We start from the raw sequence: 21,002 nt of genomic DNA on the forward strand, positions 1-21,002 counted from the left end.
GATATAATACCACAACAAAGCACGTGGGATGCGGAGTGGTAACAAGAAAAGGAAAGAAGAAAAAAAGGAAAGAAAAAACAACACTTTTCGTATGATAGGGCAGTAGTCTACATAAAGAGCTATTGGGTTATGCTTCGGATAAGGTGGTTGGGGAGGAAGGGGGAGGAGGGAGGTCTGTTTTTGTATATAATGATGAGAGCCTTATTCAAGCGGCGCTGGATCACCGTGGTGTGTGATGGGCGTCGGTAAGAATTCTTGTAGAGTATGATATGAAAGGGATACGGTACTCGAGTAGAGGGTAAATGGCAAATGGACAAAATTCTCAATCTCAATCGATCGGTCAAGGAGCTTTCATAACTGGACTGTGCTTTCAAATATATCTTTTTCCCACACACCATGCTTGCATTCCCGCTTGAACTTAACCTACTTAGTTGCTTACTAACTGGTACTCTACTTGATATACTTCACAATCAATTGCCAACCTTTTAATCCAATCCAACCCGATCCCATCCAATCCGATTCAACGCAGCACAACCTGGCTCGCTTTGCCAGCCTCCCCCCATTCCGACATCCCCCGTTTATTTGATAGATAGAGTAGGATAGACAGAAGCAAAAGATAGAGTGAAAGAAGGAGAAGAATAATAAAAAGAGGCAAATAGATCAGAAAGTGGAAAACAGGAGATAACAACGACTTTCCGTAGGTGCCAAAAGAAATGAAGGGGGTGGGGAATTGAAATCGAAAGAAGCAGTGGGGAAAAGAAGAAAAGGAGCACAGAATGAAGAGAGGGGAGGCGAGGAGACAAGCAGGGGAAAGGGGAAGGAAAAAGGGGGGGAGGGGGCGAGAAGGGGTAAAAAGTAAGATAAAAAGAAAAGGCAAAGTGTATGACATTTAAACCGTCCATCAAACTTTATTTCGATATTTTGTCCTTTTTTTTCCTTCACATTTTCCTCTCCCATCTTTTCCAGGTTCTCCCTCACCTTTATCCTCCCATCTATTCCCCATTTTCCCCGCAGGGCAATTCTATCTCCCGACAACCCCTCCTCTTTGCCCCACGCCTTCAAAAAGTCTCATACGACCCTGGATCCCATCTCCCCCAGCAATAGTGTCCCCAAATTCCACGCCCACGCCCAACACACCTCCGGTCTGCATCTGTTGCGGGACCAGCCTCTTCTGTTCCTCATGTAGCCGCTCCAGCGGGGTGGGCAAAATCCTATACTTTTCCCACTCGATTGGTGGACACTTGTATATTTCCTGTGGTTTCGGCAAGCGCACTCCAGATGGTGGGATTGAAGTTGAAGAGGTAGGAGAGGTGGGGGAGGGGGGCGACTTTAGCGATAGGGCGTTCATGAATTCGACGGGAGCGTCTAGAGCTTCGGTTCTCAGTTGTTCGAGTATCTGGATGTCTCGCTTTGCGCGCTCGCGTTGGAGGATGAGAAGCCGGAGAGCTGAGCTTAACGCGATCGAGTCGGTGTTTTTGTTCGTCTCTGGCTTGAGAGTTGGAGATCTGGGCGAAGGGGTGCGGGAAGGCGATGTGCTGGTGGAGGGGGTGGCGGTAGCGGCAGTAGCAATAGAAGAGCCGGAGAAGTGAGGTGGAGGTAGAAGTGGAGAGCGGGGGGGGTTTGTGAATCCTGCCGCAGCCATCGGAGGAGAGGGGGGTGGCTGCGGGGAAGGTGTGGATAGTGGTGAATAGATGGGTGATGGATCGATGTCGTGATCTTCTGATTGTCGAGGTGGAGTGTGCGTTTGAGCGGCAGGCGGGGGCGGACAAGTGGGGAGGCGCATCTTGATATTTTTTCTCTCCTTCTTTCCTCCTTCGGGCACACCCTGTTGTGCTCGTTCGTTTAAGAAAAGTGTATGGTCCGTGCGTGACTCCCGCTGCCAACAAGGGTTTGGTGTATGTCTGCGTATGTGTGCGTGTAGGTGGGTGTGCGCGTGTGTATTGGAGTCACGGTGCGGGTATGGCGGTTATGAGGTTAGGTTTGGCACTTTGTTTTTTTCTTCTTGATTTTATTTTTGGTGATTGTCGCTGTCGTTCGCTTTTGTTTAAGGCGATGGATTGGGGGGGGGGTGAGGAGACGTAGGGTTGTGTTAGGTACGGAAGGGTAAGTTTTAGGGTGCGAGAGAGGGCCCGTTTATCTATCGCTGTTTGTTGCTGCCCTATCCCGATTCTTCTACGTGGTTGTGAAATTGCTTGCTAAGGGGGAGGAAGAGGAGGGAAAGAGAAGATTATGACGCGAGTATTTGTCTTGGCGCGCACAGTGAGGAGGGTTCGCTATCACCGAATGTTAGTCCCGGGGAAGTTGAGAAAGAGAAAAAAAAAGAAAAGAACAAAAACAAAAACAAAAGGCTATCTTTGCTATGATACAGTACGAGTAGTATTGGTTTTGGTACCGAAAATTCAATTGTTCGAAAGATTTTCTTTCTTTTCTTTTCCTTTTAGGCCAGAGGGAGAGAAGGGTGAATAGATGGAAGAAGAGGAGGAGGCAGAGAGAGAAAGGGAAAAAAGAAAGGAAGAAGCGAGCTCAACAGGAACTACGGTTTCTGTTATCGGTTGGCAACCTTTTCCACCAGTTACTTATCATATGTTACGGTAAACCTATCACCCAATCGGTTCAGTGTCGCTGCAATAAATGGGAATGCACGAAGGGTAAAAAGAATAATAAAGTTACTGAAAAAGGAAACAAAACAATCAGGAAACAGGAGGAGAATGGACAGAGGTTGACGCCTGCATCCCATTCTGAACCATGGGTAAACAAACATTCATTCGTACAAAGTTTACTAGTACATTTCATGTTCGTCCGACCTTTATTCTCCTTCCTCACTTCACCGAGCCATAGCACCATCTTCAACTCTCCTTTCCACTCCTATTTCTCCCACGAATAATAATGGTATGACATTGTCCTAACACCCGATTCTCCAAACCCGAACGGGGACGCAAAAGTAAGAGGATGACTAACCAAGCATTTCCTCAAGTTTGACTCATTAATAGGGTCTCCTTTTTTTGCGTGGATAGCACCAGATATCTTGTCTTGAGCACCTTCATAGTTCGAGGCGCCCCCCTATGAACCCCCCCTCGACGGTTCACCCACAGAGGTCTTACCTTTACTATACCGGTGCGAGTGCTCGAGTGCTCGTACAATAGCGGTAAACGTTCGAGTCAATTTCCCCTCCCTCCTTTCGTCGTTTCTCTGCTCCATTTCTGAACCGTCCGCGTCCAGGTTCTTGGAACTTGCTCGGCCGGGGAAGGACCGGGGGTGTGCCTGGGTGAAGAAAAGAAGCTTGTTGGTGGTGTTAGCCAGATTTGGTGTGGCCGCTGCTTCTAAATTATCCCTATTCGCTTCGATCGAGTCTCCTCCACCTGCTGCGTTCTCTGCTGTAGACTACCGCCTTTCACATTATCAAGTATCGTACCAGTGTCAGGCCTCTGAGAAGGGATTGCTGGTACATGCTTTTGGGGAGAAATCTGAAGCATTTCTAAAGATTGTGTGAAAGGGGGATACAAGATACCGTGCTGTGGGGTGGGTATGATACCGCCCTTTTTCCCCCCCTCTCTTTCTGAATAAAATACGAGTATATTAAATTTTTCTAAAAACCTTTCCGCTGCTGCCTTGTCCTTGTCCATGCCCATGTCGCTCTTCCTCTTCCCGATTTCTATAATACCGGTACCCCTTCCTTGAAGTTTGCCCTCTTCATCTTCGTTCTCCTCGATTTAGCTAGGCAGACTCCTCGAGCTCAGCGAACGGCGACGGTCAGGGTCAAAATTTATGCAGGGGGAACGGAGGAAAGAAAGATAGAAAAAGAAAAAGAAAAGAGAAGTGATAAAGACTGCCATCCTACAATCGAATCGGTAAAGAAGAGCACACACACCAAGCTTTCCCCCTCCCCTTTATCATATCATTATTCCCTTTCGATTTTAACCGTTCGCCCTGTTTCTGTCTGTCTCGCGTCTCATCTCATCGCCCCTACGCAGCTTTCCCTCGTTCCCCACCTCGTTCCCTCCCGATCTATACCATCCACTAGGATCCCAAGGCTTTTTTCTTTTGCTCTCAGAAAACCACTTTACGCGTGGACACGTGAGGTGGTGTCCTAGAGCTACGCGTTCTCCTTTAAGGTTTTTTTTTTTTGGGGGGGGGTTTTTTCGCCCTTCCCACTTTTCCCACACCTCCCCCCCTGCAGGCTCCCTCATCCGTCATCTGCCCGGCCTCGGCTGCATCCTCTTAGGCTGCTCCCCTTCTCCTTGCCCCGCTGCTTCCTCTTTCTCTCACACACTCCAACATACACCTGTTCCTCTTGGAATATCCTCTCATTACATTCCAGCGAACAAGAGCTAGGCGGAGTGAAGGAAAGAGCGAAGGAAGGAAGAATTAAGGGAGAGAAAAAAAGCAAGAGAGCAGCAGCACCAAGGGTCACACCCTCGCCAATAAAGACGTCGCAATTTGATCTTTCTCTTTTCGTCCAGTCTTTCAGTGACCTGTGAGGCGAGCCGACAAGTTATCGCACGGCAACCTTTCTTTGACTCTTTAATATAAGCTCCAAAAGGTCTATCTATTGGGCAAGAGAACGCACAATCCATTCGCACGCTTCGCCCAAGCTTCCCAGGCAGCTATCTACCTCGACGGTCAAAGAACCCCACTCCACCAACCCACTTTCCATCAAGATCTTGACGTAGGGCTGGCCATTGCGTGGGGCTCTTCACCAGCAGTTCTCACCGGGTCTCCTGCCGTCCACGGATATTCCAATTTAGACTCAATTCCCGCCCTGATTGAACGGGGTCTGCGCACAATTGTCGGGTTAGAACCGCCTTGGAGTTTGGAGGGATAAAATATATCCACGGGGTGAGATTCAATCATTATCCCGGCCTATTTTTTAGAGCCACCTTGCCCTCCATCACTCTTACCTATTGGCTCATCACCCACACCACCCTTCTTTACTCCCCTCTTGTCACCACTATAAATACCCCTCATCCCCCCCGCCCCCGCTGTTTACTCGGTCTTGGATTCCAATCGCGTCGTGTTTTGTGAGTACAAATCTTCAATTGTGGTCACAGTTGCAGTTGCCCTGCGGAAAACTTTGAGTAGGAGCTCATCCCGTCATAATTCCCACAGGATTCAGGAAATGTCAGCGATGGACGAAGAAGCTACTCAGCCCGCTACCCAACCACTCCCTGTCCACAATGGAGTCGCGCCCTCGACCGTTCACGGCAACTACCTCGCGGGCGTCCTTTGCCTCCTTCATCCGAGCTCGCCCGCCGCCTACTCCATTGTCGAAAAGACAGCTAAGGTAGACCCAGGTGTCGTCCTACGAATCCCGGCTGCCCAGGTTGGCCGTCAATCGACAACGCCCGAGCCCGGCCAACACGAGGAAGATGAGGAGGACGAAGAAGAGCAGCAAACCCAACTTGCTCCCAATCAGCAAGGCGAACCTGAGGTCTCAGGGCTAGATATCGCTCTTCGACTCTCCCCGGGCCCTAAGGATCCTGAACTCGGCTTTGTTTTTGGGAGAAATCCGGCTCGTTGTGACGTTGTTTTTACGGAATCCAACAAAAGTCGACGGATCTCTAATCTACACTTTCGGATATATCAGAATGCCCAAGGTGTGCTGATGTTGCATGACTCTTCGACTAATGGGACTTGGGTCGATAATGTCAAACTCGGCGGCGTGGGAGCGGATGGCGGAAAGAGCACAGACAACCAGCGTGCTCTATTTGCAGGAAGTGTGATTCACCTTGCTCCTGGCGCAAAGCTCTTGAGGTTCATAGTTCGGATTCCGACCCAAGATGGTACTAGACTCGCATCAGAAAGAGTTCCGAGCCCTGCCGGCGGCGAGCCCAGCATCGCGAATGTTGGCCTGGATCCAGGAATACCGCCTCCTTTTCCACCTCCTAAACTTCCTCTAAAACATACCCGGTCACCTGCTCGCCATCTCGCTGCAGAATTGCGAGATCCCTTTAAAGTTCAGGGAAAGGGCCGTCATATGGCGAAGGCTGTGAAGTATAACGATGGATGGGATGGTGGGGAAAGGTATAAGTTCGAGGGCATTATCGGGAAGGGTGCCTTTGCCACTGTCAGGAGAGCCATCGACAGACGAACAGGTGATGCTTATGCTGTAAAATCGATCCAGAAGCGAGCATTTGCCCAGAGCAGTGATAGACAACTTGGTGTGCGAAAGGAAGTTGAGATTCTCGAAAAGCTAAATCATGTGAGTACCTTATGTATTGGCGGTGATGGAGAACAGCTTTTAATCCTTCGTGCTAGCCCAATATTGTTTCGTATATCGATTGCCATGAGGATCGCTCCCACATTTACATCTTCATGGAGCTCATAAAAGGGGGCGACTTGAGTGAATATCTTGGGAAACACGGAGCACTCCCTGAGCCTATGGTTCAGGAGGTTTCACGCCAGGTCTTGCGTGGAATCGAGTACGTCCATAGCATGGGGATCTCCCATCGTGATCTTAAACCAGACAACATCCTTCTTGCCTGCGATGACCCTATCCAGGTCAAGATATCGGATTTCGGACTTGCCAAAATGGTCCAAAACGAAGACACATTCCTCAAGACGTTCTGTGGTACAATGTTGTTTCTTGCCCCTGAAGTTTTCCCAGGCTATGCAAGTGCCCTCGTCGAAGAAGCCGGCAGTATGAAGAGAAAGCGTAATCCAAGGGAGGAAGCTGGCCGCGAAGACGGCCGGGGAGCCAAGCAGAGAAGGAGATATAACCAGGCCGTCGATATGTGGAGTTTCGGTTGCGTAATCTTCATGTTGCTTACGGGGAGTGCTCCATTCCAAGGCAAGAACCAAGACGACATGTTAAAGATTATTCTTTCTGGCAAATTCGATGTGGCCCCTCTCGAGAAGCGTCTGGGGGCCCGCTCCCACCAAGCAAAGGATTTTATCAGGCGACTTTTACAAGTTAACCCAGGAATGAGGATAATGGAGACTGAAGCGTTGAGGCACCCTTGGCTCGCGGACGGGAGCGAGGAACAGTCGAGTATGGAAGTCCAAGAAGAGGATGAGGATGAAGGGCTGGACGAAGAAGATGATGAGGAAGCCAACGCCATCAGCAGCTTCGAAAAGGTTGAGAAGCAGCAGGAGAAGTGGATGATGGTCCAAGGACCCGATGCTAGACCCAAGTTCACAGCGAGCCCCCGCAGGCTTGAACAAGAGGAGCTTAGTGATAATGACGAGGAAGACAGCGATGACGAGGAGATCGAGACACCCAAGCGCGAAGAGCTTCAGGACGTCCAGCTTCGCAAGGCTGTCACCGGCCTAAGTTTCAAGGGTGAAATACACATTCCTGCTGTCAGGTTCGATAGCGGGAGCTCCGAGGGATCCTTCGCATCACTTGGAGACGCAGAGTCCAATCGTGGGTCACGCAGGATGTTTCACCCCCCTCCCGGTATCTCTATTCAAGGGAGCTCTGGTGTCTTTCCAGACCATGGATACTCCGCGTTCTCTGACGGCAATGATAGCTTGGAAAATGGCCGACAGGTAGAAGAGGACTTTGTCCCATCCTCCCAGACGCACGAACCATTTGAATATGATGAACTCCGCGTCATTAAGCCACGCGAAGGTACTCGTTCTGGTTCCATTAGTCGAAGCGTTAGCGGCGGTTCTCTTAGTGGTGCTGAAGCAATGGTCGGGAAACTCAAAGTCCATTCACCCTCCCCGAAGGATACCCCTTCCCCCACCGACGGGGAATTCCAGCATCAAAACCAAATGACACCGCTAGCAGTCAACAGGAACATGAATGGCGATAGTAATAATAGGGACAATAGTCCTACCCCGACTGCTGCCCGCCAAATTACCCCGACTCCACATCAACGCTCCCGCCGCACAAGCCCGCAACCCGACTCGTTCGAATCCCAGGCGGCAGTAGAATTCTACACTCCTGTGTCACTCTTCAGTTCCAATATCCCACCACCCCCCACCACCCCCTTGGCCATACCCGCAGATGAGAACCTACCCCCCACCCAGCCCACAAACTTTGATCACCATCACAACCGTCAATTCGCCGTCCCAACAACCCCCTGGGGCCGCCTGGTCCCCATGCCCGGCTCAATCCCTCACTCAACCATCTCCTTGAACAGACACCAGATCAGCATCGGCCGCTCCGCGAGCTGCACCCACACGGAAACAGACATACGCATATCAAAATACCACATTGCCTTCCAGCTTTCGCCCCCGGACTACGACGTGGACGAGGGCAGCTTCCAGCCAGCGAATAACATGATCGCCTGGTACTACGTGAGGGGCACCAACGGCATCATCTTGAACGGGAAGAAGAAGCATAAGGGCCGAATCGGAAGGATCTACGATGGCGACGTTGTCTACCTATTCAAGGACTGCAAACCTGGCGACGTGGTCGAGTTCCTGGGATTCAGGTGCGAGTTTGGCATCGGACAGCACGTCCGGCTTGTCGAAGAACAAAGCGATTATGAAGAGGAGGTGTTTGCAAATGCCTATGGGACCGCGACGGGGAGTATGGCTACTACTATGGCGGTTGGAACGTCGAAGGGGACGAATGGGTCGATTGATGGCGTGGCTTGAGGTTGCCATTTTTTCTTGATTTCTTTGTTGAACCCTGTTGGAATTTTGAGTTTTAAGTTTGATTTGCGCTGTTTTTTGTCCATTTATCTTTTTGTTTATCTAGGGTTGGGCGGTCTGCATTATTATTATTATTATTATTATTATTATTACCCATTTCTTTTTTTTTTTTTACCTTGTTCCATCTTCTATTTGGTTTTTAGCCTCCTTCACTCTACTCTACCACCTTATTTTTTCCGCCTCTTGAACACTCGACGACTGGCTGGGATTACATAAAAAAATTCTTCCTTTCCTCTTTCACTTCTTTCCTGTCATTTTGCACGGCGTGGTTTCTTTTCCACTTTTTCGTTCTTATATATCCCTTTCTTTCATTCCTTCATACCAAAATTGACTTATACTATACCAAGCTGTCTTGTTGTCTCTTATTGTTTGCGTGGTGAATGAGTTTTATGCTGTCATTTCTTCTCTTTATTTATTCCTTCATTGTTGCGTCCTGGATGGATGGATGGATCGGATTGTATGGAAAACACGTTAAAATTGGTACGATACGATAAGTATATTATTGTAGATTGAGTATTGTATTACGTTACACTGCACCTTGAGGAATGAAGGCAGGCATGTAACTAACTGACTTTACTCCATGTTACGCTGAAGGTCGAGGGTTTCCCGAAAAGGAAAGCATTAGATAAATAAATAAAAAGCAGACAAATTGTACATGTGCGGTGCAGTATCGGGCGTTGGGTTGATATTATTGTTGGAATTGAATCAGAGCGAATAAATAAATACTTGTAAGAAACTAGGAGAAATTTGGGTATGGTATGCTTAGGTGCTTGCCTGCTGCAGTCAAGAGAAGAGAGGGGGAAAGAAAATTGAAAAATGTTAAGATATAGTGTAAAGTGAGAACAGAGTTAAGTAAAAGCTAAAATAAAGGAGAGACCTAGACCAGCCACTAGAAAGTGTATCTTCCCTTTCTATCTCATCCCATAATCCTATGCCATGCGCCGTTCCCACCGCCATACCGCCAACTATTATCCTACACCTCCCCCCCTCTCCCTCCTTCCATCTCGTATTAACTATCCTACACCCCCCCAGAGTCCTCCCCAAACGTACCATTGCCCGCACCTACCTTACTGACTCCGATAACTCTGCCTTCTGGCAACGTACAAACTCCTCCCTCTGGTTGTCCGATAAGTGTGTATTTTGATCCTAAGGATTCGCAAAAGTCCCTTCCTAAATCTGGTCCTGCGTGGGTTGCCTTTATAATTTTGCAAAACAGAAAAAATTCCCAAATGCGGGAAGGCGTTTTCAAAAATTAGTGGGGGTTCCTTTTTATGTGTAATTATGGTTCATCCATTTTCCAATTTGGTAACTTTTTTTTTTCACTCTTGGGATCGCACCGCGGGGAAAGAGTAGGAGAATTGGTATCTTGAAGAAAGGGTAATGTCTTCAGTGAGTTCATTATAGGGAGAGGTTTTTTTTGGATTGCGGTTTCTGTGAGGGTGGGGGGTGTGGACTTACCCTTCTCAAGGGCTTGTTCTGTTATTTCTATTGCCGACTTTTCTTTGGGTCGAGGGGAATCCAGGGTAGGTGTGTCGGTGGGCTCAGATCTGGGTCTTTGCGGTTCGGCAGCCTTTGATGCTTCGGCTGGCTTTGGGGTCTCGGTAGGGATTAGTGTCGTTTCGACTGGTTCAGATGCTGTAGACTTCGAGAAAGCGGGTTCTTCCTTTAGTGTCGGGGACTTTGAAGTCTTGGCCCCGACCCTGACTTCCTTAGGCCCTGACTGCCCAGGAGCTTTCTCCTTTTTAGTTTCCTTAACCTTATGCTTTTCAGTCCCAGCGGGCTTCTCCTCCTCCTTGATTTCCTTGATAGGCTTCTGGTCCTCGATCTCTTCTACCTTCGACTCCTCAGCCACAGCCACAATCTCCAGTTCGGCCTCCTCGACTTTCGGCTCGGCAGGCTCAGGGACCACAACCTCCTTGGCTTCTTCGATAGTTATCTTCTCCGGCTCAGGGTCCGAGGCCCCCACTTCCTTAGCCCCCCCGACCTTCTCCTCGGACCCCAAGGCCTTCACTTCCTCTTTGGTTCCCTCAACCTTTGCAACAGGTTTAGGCTCGGTTTCCTCCTTGACTTCTTCAGCCCCGATGTTCTCTCCCTTAGGTTCGACTCTCTCCTCGGGCTCAGGCTCCACATCCTCTTCCCCGGATTCGGCAGGGTTTTCTCCAAGCTTGGTCTCTGTGATTGGTTCCCCCTTTTCAAGAACCTTCTCCTCCTCAGGTTCGCTGATAGTTTCATGTCTTCCAGTGGCGACCTCTTTGACTTTCTTAGGTTGAGCCATTGATTCTTCGGTCGTCTCTGGTTCCCCGGGCGTCTTTAGTTCTCTGGTTTTGACAGGCTTCTCAGCTTCCGGCTTTGGTCCGTCTTTTCCAACAACTTTCTCTTCGGGGAAAGTCTCCGTTATTATTGGGTTTTCTTTCGCGATAACTTCCACTCCCGAAACAGTCTCGACTCCGGGTTCTGCTTTCTCGACAACTTCTTCAGTCGCTGGCTCTGGACCAACATTCTCAATGAACTTCTCCTTAGCAATAGATTCGGACTTTAGCACGTCCTTCTCGGTAGCTTCCTTGAGCTCAAGCTTCAACCCCTCCCCCTCAGCAGCTTCCTCAAGCTCCAGTTTCAGCTCCCCCTTCCCGAGGACCTTCTCTTCGGCGATAGTAAGCTCAGGCTTTAGTTCTTCCTTCTGCTCAGCAATCTTTTCTTTAGAAACAGTTTCTTCGGCAACGGGTTCAGCTACCTGAACAGGTACTTCCGCCCTGATATCCTCCTTGGCGACCTCCTTCCCCTTTTCTATAGACTCCCCACCACCAACCGCAGTTTCAACCTCAACGTCGAGGTCACCCCTAATTTCGACGACTGGCCTTGTCTCTCTCTTACCCTCGACTCCCTCGACAGCACTCTTCAACCCCTTACCCTTCTTCATGCCCGCCGCGACCGCAGCGGCAGCAGCAGCAACAGCGGCACCACTGCCCCCAGCACTGCCGTCAGGGGTAACCATAACTTCAGCATTTGGCTTTGACCCAACCATAGCAGCTGGCCCGCTTGTGCTCCCGTCCATAACATTCTTCTCCTTCTCTTTATTCTCGCCATCAGCCTTCTTCTTCTTCTTTTTGGTCTTCTTGATCCCAAGCCTCTGCTTGAGCTCTCCGTACTCGTTCCATTCCTCCAGTTCTTCAAAGTTCTATATAATACCCTTTGTTAGCACAAACTTTCTCGCTTGCAGATGACAACATATTGATGGATTTGGAATGGCAACTTACACCCAAGATCTCCCCGTCTCTAGCTACACCAGGTAGTCTACGGCCGTTCCCCTTGCTAGACCAGATCCGGCGGGCACGCGCATCTGTGGCCAGATCAACTGGCTTGAATGGAATCTTATGTGACTTGAGAAGGTGCTCAAGACGACTAGTTGCCGTGATGATAGCGGAGGACCCCGAGGTCAAGCTTGTCAGGAGGAATATATCGTTTGCTGAGTACGGGTCGAAAGCCGTTGGGTTTGTAGTGTCCGGGTGTTCCATCACGTGTGCCATTGAACTAGATGTTGGTTGTGTTATAATACTTGTTTGATATCGCTATCTGTCGTGGGTGAGGTGAAGGTGAAAGAAGAGAAGATGAAAGAGGAGAAGGAGAGAATAAGAAAAGAAGAACGGAGGGATGAGCTGGAATGGGATGAAGTGAGGTGAAGGTTGGAATGTGCAAGTTATGTGCTCGAGTGCCTTCTAGCACGGTAAGGGGGGAAGGGACTATGTAAAGGGGGGAAGGCGGGAGGGAAGAGGGAGGTTGCGTTAGGGTGCTGTGTGGGGTTACGCCAAGACTTAGTTGCTAGGGTATGTGCCGTACTGGACCTTGTTGGATAAACACAAGGGGGTTTCTGTGAGCATGCTTTTTTTTCTGAAGGTTTCTATGGGGCCGGAGGTGCTGGGGGCATGGACACTGTACGAGTACAGTACTCGTACTTGTACTTGTACTGTCATAGTAATATCGTATCATACTTCGTCAGTGCTGGACGCCTACTGTAAAACCAACCCTCCGTTCCCCTCAGTTTGCTTAGTAATACTGGGCACATACCAGTGCTCGGATGCAAAAAGTTAGAGCCTTAGCATAAATTTGTTCGCGCAATGCACATACCGGTAGTATGATATCATATCATAATATTATGATAATAGCATTATTTTCCTCGGCGTGCCCGGCAAGAAAATGCACGCCTTAATAGACTACCGGTACTCGAGTACTCGCTCAATAAAAGGTTAGAGTCTATGGAAGAGGGGTTGATTCTGAGCGCAGGTACGGTAGTTGCATGGAATTCGTCTCTCAAAAAACTTTGCTGTTCTTGCAGAGCGTTCGCTACCGTATTGACTTTCGCTCTGGGGAGGATCGATTTCCAAAGGCCGGCACCATATCGGTATCATACTTGAAACGGGGCCGTCGCAAATTAGTCCTTGGGGACGTGAATGGGAAGAGATTGCCCTTGGCAGTACTTGTATGAGGGTTCTTCCTTTTTTTCTTATTCATTTCCTTCGCGGATCGGTTTTGGCTTGGGGCGAAAAAGAAATATGACAAGATCAACAATACTTGTAACAGCTAACCTTGAAAGTCACCCCTTCATAACGGACATCTCCATTCCTCGGGCAACGGTACCGTACTCCATCGTCTTCCGGGGGTTAGCACCGCGCTCTGATATCACGCTTCCTGACTCGCTTCGCAGGAATCATGACTGCTCACTCGAGAGTATTCATTCATTTATGATTTATTCTGCGGGGGGAAATGGCAAATTTTATGCTGCACTGGCCGTAGCCCCCATACCACCGACCACATTTATGAACCCAACAATATCGCCCTGTAGCAAACTCTCCGTGCCATGTAGGTATATAGAAATATAGAATGTAGAAGAAAAAAAAGAAAATAAGTAGATAGAGCAACCACTCGCCCTCGTCATAGCCAAAAAAAAGTGAACACCGATTGATTGCGGGCCTGTCTAAAATTCGAACTCCTTCCTGTAACGTGTGTCAATGTGTGCTGTTGGCCGTGGAAAGGAGGAAGGAGCAAAGGAGACAAACCTGAAAACATCAATATCCATGCCATTGGTCACCAGCTCTGCCAAGTCCCTACGACCCATCTGACTGAATACACGTCGGAGGGTATCGAAGAGATTGGTGCTCTGGTTCTGTACGATGCGAGCAGGGTCGAGTCCGACTTCACTGAAGTCTTGTCTTGCTCTCTCTTCTGCAACTTTGTGCATAGCAAGGGCGCCGAGGAGGTGCTCTGCTGCCTGCTCGTAACATCCAATGTTGATACATGATACTCCTAGGTTGTATCTTGCACGGACAAAGTTCGGGTTTATGGTCAAGGCTCGCTCATATGCATTGATGGCTTCTTCCGATCGTCCACTATTGGCAAGTGTTGCACCGAGGCGATTCCATAGAAGGTGTTCGGGTGACGAAGAACCGGTCGAAGTAGATGTTAATGCTGCCGAAAAGCAGTCGACGGCTTTGTCGTACTCCTCGGCACCATAGAAGAGAACACCCAAACCGACCTGAACGTCCGAATCCATGGCTGTCCCTTCGGGAGAGAGTTGAGCCGCTTGGATGAAAAGATTCGTAACTCGCTCGTGAATTGCCATCCGATCGAGTGTTGAGATGGGCGCAGGAGGCGCTTGCTCAGTAACTTGAGGATATTTGGTCGCGAGCCAGCGTTCCAATGTGGAGTATGCCGTTGAATCATATCCCTCGTTGGTGTAAGATACCGCGAGACCCATCAAGGCACCAAGGTTATTTTCGTCAAGTTTTAGCGCTGCCTCCAAGGCCCGGATGGCTGGTGTTTCCTTCTCGTTCGCGGCCTGGCATCCTCCGAGCTCTGTCCATGCCTCAACATGGTTCTTATCCTTCTGAACAGCTGCCTCGAAGGCGAGTGCTGCTAAAGAAAGGTTTCCACCAGATTCCATGAGCCTCTTTCCTTCCGAGAATGGATCCTCATGCATCAGGTATGGGTTATCCAACTCGAAGAGATATTCCCCTAGATTGGGCATAGAGTTTGTAGCCGAGGCCTCGGCGGACCAGGGATTTGACGTGTCGAACTCGTTTTGCCAGTCCACTCCGTTCAAGGCAGCGCCACCAGTCTCGGCTTGAATCCCTTCCCATACCGACTGGAAATCACCATACATGGTTTCTGGTTGAGAGTTTAGCTCGGCCTCGATATCCTTATTTGCCTGATCGTCCGCATCTAAAGTCTTGTTCATGGCCTCCATTTCTTTGAACTGGGATTCCCAGTTTTCATCCGATAGCTCTACAACCTGCTTCCCCTTGCCCTTCGGGTCTTGTTGTTGGTTCTGCATCTGTAACTGCTGTATCATCGGCTGATGGACTTGGAACGGTAAACCTTGGTTGAAATTGTTGTATCCACGAAATTGTTGGTAATAGGGAGTCGAGGCTGCTTGAGTTGGAGCTGGTAATGCCATCTGGATATCACCAGAGGAAGGGGAATTCTGGAAGCGAGCGAATTCTGCTGTGCTGAATTCGCTAGATTTGTTTCTGGCGACAAACGCAGCCTCCATCATGGCTTGCTCCTGAGGATTCATGGCCTGCTGGGTCCCAAATTCGGAAGCCCAGGGTTGGCCTGCCATGGGCGCTGGTCCATGCTGCAGATCCGAGAGCTCTCGCCGCATTGATTCGAAAGCGAAGGGGGATGCTCCAGATTGTTGGCTATAAAATTCATCCATCATCTGGAGTCATAATTAGCCAAAAAAATAATCTCTGGGGCTAAGATAATTGAGTTTCGGTAGTGATGGATACTGACCTGCTTGTCCGCACCCGCCATTTCACCTCCCGCCGTTCGCAAACCACCAAGTTCGGGCCCCACAGGGAGGCTACCTAAGCGATCCCTCTCGAGACTCTTGTCCTTGCTAACATGTTTGGTGAACTGAGCAAGAGGATTGCGTCCAGTTGAACACTCAGCACCGCCGAGGAAGGACATCACTATTGACTGTTTTCCCGGTCAAACCAGTGAGCCAGTCGATTTGCAAGGAGGGGGAGGGGTTTTGAGGTTCAACTACTTTTTGCTGGAATAGTGGAGAGAAGGGAGCTGCAGGGAAAAAGAATGGAGTTGAATAGGGAAGCGAGGAAGAGGGTCTACACTAGTTGGTGGAGCGCGTTTATTTTTTTTACCGAGGAGGACTGAGGTGTGGGATTTCGGAGGATTATCGAGAGAGCTCTGAGGGAAACCGGTGTGTTGGGGTGAATGTTTTTCTGGGTGCTGCGAGTGTGTTGGCCCGAGGTCCGTTAGTAAGCAGACGAACCACAAATTCATATGCCACAGGAGGGAACCCAGTGCCGGATGCTCCATTCTCTGGTATGAAAAGGAAAATGGCTGGTCGAACCCACGCGATAGATATTTCTGCACAAACGCTGTATCCATATCACAGCCAAAAGGATTTAGAGAACATCCAATCGTCCAGATACATTCATTGTTTCCGATTTTCTTATGTTAATATAATAATTATTAGACTACGGCCAGTGCCTTTCTCTTTTGTCCAGAGGATCCGCACACATGATGCCTAATAGCATCATGTGCTGCACGGACTCAACCACCCTGGCAACGTGCCGACGACTTATGATACCCCAGCATATTATCACGAACAGCCAAATCTGACCTGAACATAATCCATGCCTTCCTTCCCTTCCCATTCATTTTCTTTTCGGTACCAGTCCATCTCATTCTGCAAGGGACCCGGGAAAAAGTAAACAAAATAGAAAGGAGCTCGCACAATCATTGATACCCCGCTAAAATACGGACAAATCAGGGCGGGTACTTTTGCTGTTCATATGATAGCTTCCAGTACGAGTACGGCACGGTATCTTATGTTTTCCTGAGTATAGAATACAAGTATAGATACAGTATTCGGTATTGCCCTCCAAATTCGACTCGCTATGAAGCGCTAGGCCAACGAGTGGATCGGCGTTGCCTATTTACAAATAGTGTGAGTCAGCGACCATTGCTAGCATAAATTTATTCGTGCCAACCGATTGTAGGTCACTTCTCTTTCTTGCCGTTTGCCTTTTCCTTTTAGCTCTTAAATTTTACTCCTGGGATACTTCGGCGTAGTTTTCAACCATGAACTCTGTTCCCCCCCCTCCCAGTTTCAATCACTTGCACTAACTATCGGTAGCAATTTTCAAGTCTAGTGCGTTCTAGCCGCTGGTCGAATTTGGGGAACCAATACGGCATCGGTGGCCCACATACTCAGGTACGGACACGGGTGATGAGACAGGCAGGGTATTAATACTGTGTGCGCGGGATTGGAATCTGTAAAGTAGCGCGATCAGGATTATGTCATGAGCGCATCTTATGAGCAGAGATTACACTACTTTACTGAACTTATTTCTATGCACGGATATGCTGTCCGCCTTATCACTGACATCCATACTCGGGCACTGCGCTTTAATGCCTTCACAGAACCTCTCTATTGGGCCGAAAGTGTATGCCAGTGTGGGGTAACCTTAGGGAGTGCAAGAAGCGCCAACAGGCAACTGGATATGCACAGTACCAACTCCCCGCACTCTGCAGTTCTCAAGCGAACCGCCCATTCTGAATACTGTCTATCTTTTTGTGGGATGGTCAATGATTTATTCGGTTTATTTGCCACAGCCGTATTTGTTGTTCTTGTGCGAGTATGTATCGGGCTTTCCCGTGTTTGGTCGGTGAATGCTACCGCAGTCGCACTGGTGTAGCACGGTATTAGTTCTTCCCGAAGGGGCGTTCTATCACGCTTGAAACAGCAGTGATAGTTGTGTGATCCTTACCAACTATTGCCTGAATTGGATGATTAATAATGACCTTGGTAATTGGAGGAATGGGCTAGGCAAAGGTTAAACACGATGCTCCTCTAGGCCAATTATAAATGTCCAATTTTCGGCAACTATTTTGGGCAGCTTACCGGTGAGGGGTAGTGAGAGATTAGGAGGGTTAGGTCCTGTATCTATGGGGTGTTCGCTCCATAGAATTTCTTGTCACAAAAGGGGGCAAGGCTTGGTGGGAATATTTGTCCTCTTAAGCACTCACGGCCTTCCTACCTTAATTTAGTCGAAGCCACCTGCAGAGAACAACGCAATAGACAATGCTTCCACCCTTGCTCAATTGGGTCGACTATTCCCCAATTGGTTTATAACTGATTCTTACGGCTTCTTCAAACATTTTTTATTTTTGATAAATTTTTTACTTCGCTATTAAGTGAGTTGGGTGGTGCATTGGTGTTGCTCCGAGTGTCCTGGTGACTCTTGCAGCTGTTTAGCATTACCTGACGCTCTGGGGAGATAGTATCTGTGGCTCTGCCCGGTATTCCATGGTTGATGATGGCGACACCCGGCCAAAACAGCAGTGCCTATGCTCAATTTAGGGAGTCCTCAGATAGCCCTAAATTTCCTACTTCAACTTCCTCATCTTCTGAATGTTCTGTGGTTTCATGCTTAGACATTGGGTCTGTAGAAACTGGATGACATGAGCACTCTCGGAGTGGGGAAGGGACTTGTCCAGGTTACTACGAGATCCTACATTGTCTCAGGCTGGGAGGATTTTAGGTTTCTAGACTTCCAGCATGTCTGGAGATGTTGGGATACCATGAATGAGGTGGTGGATAGGTAGATCTGTGAAGTTGTCGGAGCTAAGAAACTCTATACTTTTAAGGAGGTGGATGCTAGGAATAGTGGGATCCGATACCTAGGAATCACCCTAAGTAGGGTAACCCCACTCGGAATTGGAATTTCTGGTTTCCAACACTCCCCTCCAGCCTCCTCATGGGGTCCACACCTCATCATACTTATCAATCTCAGTTGCGTCCTGTGACTATAATGCCACAGAATTGAAGGTGAAGGAATAACACTGTATACATTGCTGCCGTCTGACTGACTGGATCCTGTTTGCAAGTTATATGAGAGGGGACCTTTGGCTAGGTCTGAGAAGTAGAACAGAGTGAATATGTCAACTACTCAGAAGGTTACTAGGATTCAAATATGTGATGTCATTGGTATAAGCCGTAGGTCACAGGACGTTTTCGCATCAAAAGATGATATTGAATGGTAAAAGATCTCAAAGAGAAACCAATACATTTGCACCTACCCTATAATAATCAGAAGAGTATAGAACTCCGAGGAATACTATCACAGAAGCCAATGTTTGTCATAGAGTATTACAACTGAGTTCAGGAATGCACTACGGTTGCAGGAATGATTCCCAATACTAGAACAATAATTTAAATCCTATTACCCAGCGCAACTAAGGATTGCTAATGGAGGGATTATCTATCAATCCGGTATAATAGCTTCTTGCGAATTAGTAGGAAGTCCTCTGGAGGAAATCTGTTAGTTGGATATAAAGTTATTGAGGTTCAAAGTCAGATGATCTAGGAAGGTTGTAATTACGACTACCACTTCAGATATAACCCACAGATGAAACTGATCGTTTTATCAACGATAGAGACAATTGGGGCCAACTCAGTTCAACTTGAGAACTAGCCCATAAGTCTAAAGACTCTGATGATAGGATAATTACTATTGGGAACAACATGGTGACTAGTTAGCAATAGCGAAATTATGGAAGAGGGTGTGGTGATTTTCAGGGCCTGCAGGTATTTGCATTTTTGAAGAAATACCCAATATTGCGAGTTATAATCAGGGAGGTACATAGTTGTAAAATAGATAGATGTAGTCTGCAAACACAGATGTGGAATATGAATATTGAAGTGTCTACCAAGTTTTTAGACATCATCAAGCAACGGAGAAGAGACCTTAACAATATAATATTGTCTTCATGATTCAATTCTACTTTACTTACGTTACTTCATTCTTAGTAGTCATAAACAAAATGAGTGAAATCTGAGTCTTCCTAGACAATTTCCGTCTAAAGAAATGAATCTTGTTTGGCCTAGACAACTTTGAAGTCTACCAGGTTGTCTCTGCCTAATAGTGGAAGACATTGTCTACGGAATTCTTGCTATAAAAGGTCATTCTCCTCATTGTAGTGTGACTAACAGGGAAACATTTGGATTGTTTTGATATTTCAACATTGTAGGTGAGTCGAGTTTTCGTCCTACAGGAGGTACAGTGTTAATAGAGTATTTTTGGGACAACTAGTCTGGAAAGTCAGCTGAGTGCTGCTTTAATAGGGACTATGACCAAGAATGGTAGAGTGAAGGTGGGAGGTGTGCTGGCCATGTGTGTTAGGTGGGGACAACCCGTAATATGTTTGCAAGGTGCTACTTACATTATAGGTATAAAGTACGATAGTTTGACAGGTAGTCTACTCTATCAGGGGGACAGCAAGAGCTGAGAACTAAAGGAGGCTTCAGAGGTGGACTGAGAAAATAAAAGGAGTAACCATTCAACTAAGTATATTGAAATACTGTCTGTCCAAATCTACCTTTTCTATCCTGGAATCAGGTGGTCTTTAAATACACAAATGTGATCATGTCTAGCATGAATGAAACTAATCAAAGGTATCAAGCAATACACTTTGGTAAAACGTCTAAAGTATCAAAATGATACTTAAAAAAAAAATATTAAACAAAACCGAGTATTAAATAATACTTAAAACAAATCAAGTATCAAAGCAATACTTAAAACAAAACATAAAACAAAACTATTAACTCAGTTCCCATACTGGGTACACAACCTGTATAGACTCAGAGTTGTCTAGACCAACTAAGATTCGTTTCTGTAGATAGAGATTGTCTAGGAAGGCTTGAAATTTACTCATTTCGTTTATGACTACTAAGAGTAAGGTTAAGTAAATAAAGTAGAACAGAATCATAAGAACAATATTATATTGTTAATGTCTCTTATGTATTTCTTGGTGATGTCTAAAAGCTTAGAAGGTACTTCTATATTTATATTCTATGTCTGAGTGTTCGTGGACTACATCTATTTCTCATATAAATTATGTATCTCTTGAACTGTAACTCTCAACGTCAGGTATTCTCCTGAAGTGCAAATACTAGGAGACCCTGGAAACCATCACACCCTCACCGGTAATTACTATTTTGCCAATTGGGAACTGTACTGTTTCCAACAGTAATTATCTGATCTTCAGAGTTATTAGACTTATGGTCTAGTTCTCAAGTTGAACTGTGTTGGTCTCAATTGTTTCCCTGACTGATGAAATGATCAGTTTCATTTGCAAGTTGTGTCTGCAAGAGTCATGGGAGATGTAACCTTCCTAGGTTACGAACTTTAAACCTCCATAACTCCTGATCCAACTGACAGATATTATTAGGAATACCGGGATCCGATACCTAGAAGTCACTCTAAGTAGGGTAATCTCACCTGGAATCGAAATCTCTGGTCTCCAACACCCCCCTCCGGCGCCCTCATGGTTGCCCGGGGTCAAGACCGTTCATAGAGGGACCAGTTAGACGGTGA

At 47.6% G+C, this 21,002-nt stretch overlaps 4 protein-coding genes; 1 reads left to right on the plus strand and 3 right to left on the minus strand.

Moving 5' to 3' along the window:
• Positions 1-377: 377 nt before the first annotated feature.
• GSTUM_00011395001 (uncharacterized protein) lies at positions 378-2,073 on the minus strand. XM_002841897.2 has 1 exon: positions 378-2,073. The coding sequence occupies exon 1, from the start codon at positions 1,640-1,642 to the stop codon at positions 1,022-1,024; it is 621 nt and encodes a 206-aa protein (XP_002841943.1). The 5' UTR covers positions 1,643-2,073; the 3' UTR covers positions 378-1,021.
• A 1,913-nt stretch (positions 2,074-3,986) lies between these two features.
• Positions 3,987-8,547, plus strand: GSTUM_00011396001 (uncharacterized protein; the record flags this gene model as incomplete). XM_002841898.2 has 7 exons in its annotated part: positions 3,987-4,474; positions 4,541-5,018; positions 5,107-5,320; positions 5,414-5,780; positions 5,859-6,199; positions 6,256-6,613; positions 6,683-8,547. Exons 3-7 carry the CDS (start codon positions 5,117-5,119, stop codon positions 8,545-8,547), a joined length of 3,135 nt encoding a protein of 1,044 aa, XP_002841944.1. The 5' UTR covers positions 3,987-4,474; positions 4,541-5,018; positions 5,107-5,116.
• A 733-nt stretch (positions 8,548-9,280) lies between these two features.
• On the minus strand, positions 9,281-12,255 carry GSTUM_00011397001 (uncharacterized protein). XM_002841899.2 has 2 exons: positions 11,859-12,255; positions 9,281-11,779 (listed from the first exon to the last, which is right to left on the minus strand). Exons 1-2 carry the CDS (start codon positions 12,126-12,128, stop codon positions 9,884-9,886), a joined length of 2,166 nt encoding a protein of 721 aa, XP_002841945.1. The 5' UTR covers positions 12,129-12,255; the 3' UTR covers positions 9,281-9,883.
• Positions 12,256-13,344: 1,089 nt separating this feature from the next.
• Positions 13,345-15,777, minus strand: GSTUM_00011398001 (uncharacterized protein). XM_002841900.2 has 4 exons: positions 15,647-15,777; positions 15,391-15,576; positions 13,656-15,316; positions 13,345-13,592 (listed from the first exon to the last, which is right to left on the minus strand). Exons 2-4 carry the CDS (start codon positions 15,565-15,567, stop codon positions 13,574-13,576), a joined length of 1,857 nt encoding a protein of 618 aa, XP_002841946.1. The 5' UTR covers positions 15,568-15,576; positions 15,647-15,777; the 3' UTR covers positions 13,345-13,573.
• Between the last annotated feature and the right edge of the window lie 5,225 nt (positions 15,778-21,002).

The sequence above is a fragment of the Tuber melanosporum genome (genome assembly GCF_000151645.1).
Source record: "Tuber melanosporum whole genome shotgun sequence assembly, scaffold_83, strain Mel28".
Lineage (NCBI taxonomy): Eukaryota > Fungi > Ascomycota > Pezizomycetes > Pezizales > Tuberaceae > Tuber > Tuber melanosporum.